Source organism: Pyrgilauda ruficollis, unplaced genomic scaffold (genome assembly GCF_017590135.1).
Source record: "Pyrgilauda ruficollis isolate IOZ18807 unplaced genomic scaffold, ASM1759013v1 scaffold797, whole genome shotgun sequence".
Taxonomy (NCBI): domain Eukaryota; kingdom Metazoa; phylum Chordata; class Aves; order Passeriformes; family Passeridae; genus Pyrgilauda; species Pyrgilauda ruficollis.
The window spans coordinates 3,311-4,837 of NW_024529899.1; the positions used below are offsets into that span (position 1 = coordinate 3,311).

The 1,527-nt window shown below is 65.1% G+C and overlaps 1 protein-coding gene across 1 annotated transcript in view; it reads left to right on the forward strand.

Moving 5' to 3' along the window:
• Window positions 1-1,149, forward strand: part of LOC121364118 (39S ribosomal protein L4, mitochondrial-like) — a gene marked incomplete at its 5' end in the record, with an annotated part of 4,455 nt that extends 3,306 nt beyond the window's left edge. Inside the window, one exon of the mRNA XM_041487113.1 lies at window positions 623-1,149. Within this exon, the coding sequence (XP_041343047.1) occupies window positions 623-833 (211 nt within the window). The remainder of the gene's footprint in view (window positions 1-622) is intronic.
• Window positions 1,150-1,527: the final 378 nt, after the last annotated feature.

Sequence of the window (1,527 nt, forward strand, 5' to 3'; positions counted from 1 at the left end):
GGGGGGTCGGGGGGGACGGGGGGGGGGAACGGCGGCGGCCCGGGATGGGCGGGGGGACAGGGACAGGCACTGAGGACAGGGACAGAGCCATGGGGACAGAGGGACAGGGGGACAGAGAGACAGTGACAGAGCCAGAGGGATGGGGACAGCCTGGGGACAGGGACAGAGTCATGGGGACAGAGGGACAGGGGGACAGAGAGACAGTGACAGAGCCAGAGGGATGGGGACAGCCTGGGGACAGGGACAGGGACACACAGGGATGGGGACAGCCTGGGGACAGGGACAGGGACACACAGGGATGGGGACAGCCTGGGGACAGGGACAGGGACACACAGGGATGGGGACAGCCTGGGGACAGCTTGGGGACAGGGACACATGGGGCTGAGGATGGGGACACAGGGCTGGGGACAGCCTGGGGATAGCTTGGGGACAGGGACACATGGGGCTGGGGATGGGGACATGGGGTTGGGGACGGGGACACGGGGATGGGGACAGCCTGTGGACATCCTGGGGATATCTTGGACTGCCCTGGAGACATCAGGGTTTGGTGCCCTTGCTTTGGGGTCTCTGGGACACCCTGGGGACACCCAGGACCATCGTGGGGACATCCTGGGGACATCAGCAGGCGTCCCGAACTGTCCCCAAACTGTCCCCAAACTGTCCCCAAACTGTCCCCAGGGCTGAACGTGCACAGCCTGCTGAAGCACCAGACGCTGGTGCTGACCCTGGGCGCCGTCGCCTTCCTGGAGCAGCGGCTGCTGTGGCACGACTCGCGCTACTCGCCCCTGGTGCCCTTCTCCCTGCCCCACCGGGACACCCCCGGGGCCGCCTGAGACCCCCGGGTGGCGTCTGTCCCCCCCCGGGTGGCGTCTGTCCCCCCCCGGGTGGCATCTGTCCCCACCGTGGGGCAGGATCCCGTCGGGAAAGGATTTGGGGACACGGTGGCACAGCGAGGTTTTGTCCCCTCTCCGTGTCCTGAAAGGATTTCCTGGAGCCCCCCCGGGTGGCATTTGTCCCCCCCCGGGTGGCATTTGTCCCCCCGGGTGGCATTTGTCCCCCCAGGCTGATCCAGCCCCTCTGGCTGGGATCTGTCCCCGCTCCCGTCGGGAATTCGGGCGCTGCTGTGGCCATTAAAGGGACTTTTTTCCATGGATGTTGTTTTTATTTTGGGGCTGGGGGGGGTCGGGGGTTCCCAGCTCCTTTTGGGGCTCCCCCCCCATCCCAATCCCTCTGGGATCCCCCCCAAATTCCAGCTCCTCCATCCCAGCCCCCTCCCCAATATCCCCACCCCTTTTCCAGCCCCTCCTCGGCAGTGCCGTGGCTTTTCCCACGGATTCCGCTGGAATTTTGGGAATTTCGGGGTCGTGCTGGCAGAGGGAATTTTTTGTCTGTGTGTGTGTGACACCCCCCCCCAAAATGTCCCCAAATGTCCCCATCCCGGGTCCCCTCCCCTCCCGCGCTCGGGAATGTGTGAGCCGGAAAAGGAGGAAACTCGGGAAAAAACAAATTCTGACCTCAGCGGTTCCC